The 1786-nt window shown below is 34.1% G+C and overlaps 1 protein-coding gene across 1 annotated transcript in view; it reads left to right on the forward strand.

Moving 5' to 3' along the window:
• The window catches only part of ZSWIM5 (zinc finger, SWIM-type containing 5), a 53385-nt gene that overhangs the window by 21529 nt on the left and 30070 nt on the right, over positions 1-1786 (forward strand). Inside the window, 1 exon segment of the mRNA XM_006779572.2 lies at positions 1-34. This exon segment is cut by the window's left edge and continues 9 nt beyond it. Coding sequence (XP_006779635.1) covers positions 1-34 — 34 coding nt within the window.

The following is a 1786-nucleotide window of genomic DNA, read 5'->3' on the forward strand; positions in this document are numbered from 1 at the left end:
CCCTTTTCTTCCCAAGGCCAGCCACTGTGGCTTGGTAAGTGTATCTCTCTTCTACTCTTAAGACTTTTGGAGCCCAATCTCACCTCTTGGCCTGAATGACCATCTGCCTCGGTACCAGCAACACAACTATAATTGGGACGATTTTCATGCATATCTTTTGGGGCCTTGATTCAGGCCTCAATATTTATGTGAATGCTAAGCATTTGGCATATGTACTCAGCTGAGGCACAATAACCTCACATAGAGGAATTTATATTCTGTAATTTAAATTTTGGTAGGGGAAAGGAGTTAATAAATCTCAGAGTACTACCAAAACCATTAGACATCAGTTCATTGCTCCCTTAGTCAACAGTTACTGAGCAAGATTATAATCTATTCTGAAATTATGTTTTGCTAAAAACGCACTACATTTGAAACTTAAATTACACTGTGCTAGTAGCTAGGACACAATCTGCATTTGTCACCAAGCTTTTTCCTTCCCACCTTTCCTTCATCGTAACAGAATAAAGCTGTTCCTTTGTCAGTTTAAATCATCTTCTGGCCTTCTGTCATTCTATTCTTGACTTTATTAAAGGATGCCTATTACAAAAGAGAAATTATTTTAAAATAGATTCATTTTCTGAGTCTTACACTAATGATTTACATTTTTATTATCTGTTCCATTTCCCTACCTCTATCCCTCAGCCCATTATCTTTGTCTTTCTCAAGATCTTGCTGAATCTGGATATGTCCCTGTCTTTCACTCTAAAGCCTTGGCCAAACTCACTGTGGGTCACTAGCTGAAGTTCCCTCTGATTATCTTCCCTCTTCTCTGATTCAACACTTCTACATAAATCTAACAAGTTTGTGAAAAAAAGAATTACCTCATTAATAAACAAAGATGCAAATCAAAACAACTTTGAATTACCATTTTTGGATTGTCAACTGGTCAAGGATTTTAAAAATAAAGATTATTGGTTTTTGGTTGAAAGAGGTTGCAGAGAGACCTACTCTCATATTACTGGTAGGAGTATAAATGTTACAGCCTTTCTGGGTATTTTAGCAATACTTATCAAAAACCTTTAAAACACATTCATACCCTTTGATCCAGGAATTCTGCATCTAGGAATTTATCCTGAGCTATAATTACCTAAAAATATGCCTAAAATTAGGGGGTCTGTTAGAGCATGGTTATAAATAATATACAGATGAGAAAATTGGAAACAATCTAATATCCAACAATAGGGCATTGATTGACTCAGTGAATAGTACATATTCAGTGGAGTGATACATAATCACTTTTAGTGTTATAGAAGTACATTTAATGACATGGAAAAATATTTACATTGTGTGAAGTGTAAAAACCCAGTTACAAAACAATAATTATATCACCCATTGTGATTAAAATTAAATAGAAAAACCTGGATATATGTATGAAAGTGGAAACAATGCTTATCTTTAGTGTTTAGTTTATATTTTGCTTATCTATGTTTTCTAATTTTCTGCAATTATTTTTATAAATTTTAATGTTTTCTTTAAAAGAAATCACAAAATAAGCCATAAATCTCATTATGATCACTTGCCCATTTACAAGCCTTTGGTAGTCCTCCATTATCCCTAAGGTAAATCCAAACTCCTTAGAATGGCATTAAGCTCTTTACCTTCCAGATTCTACCTTTCCAGGCTATCTCTAGCCACATAGCCTAACTCTACACAGAACTATTTGTCATGCTGTGAAGATGCTATATACAATACTTTTTATGCTTTTATTTATATGCCTTTGCTTATAAAGTTCCCTTTGCCAGGA

The sequence above is a fragment of the Myotis davidii genome, unplaced genomic scaffold (assembly GCF_000327345.1).
Source record: "Myotis davidii unplaced genomic scaffold, ASM32734v1 scaffold924, whole genome shotgun sequence".
NCBI classification, from domain to species: Eukaryota; Metazoa; Chordata; class Mammalia; order Chiroptera; family Vespertilionidae; genus Myotis; species Myotis davidii.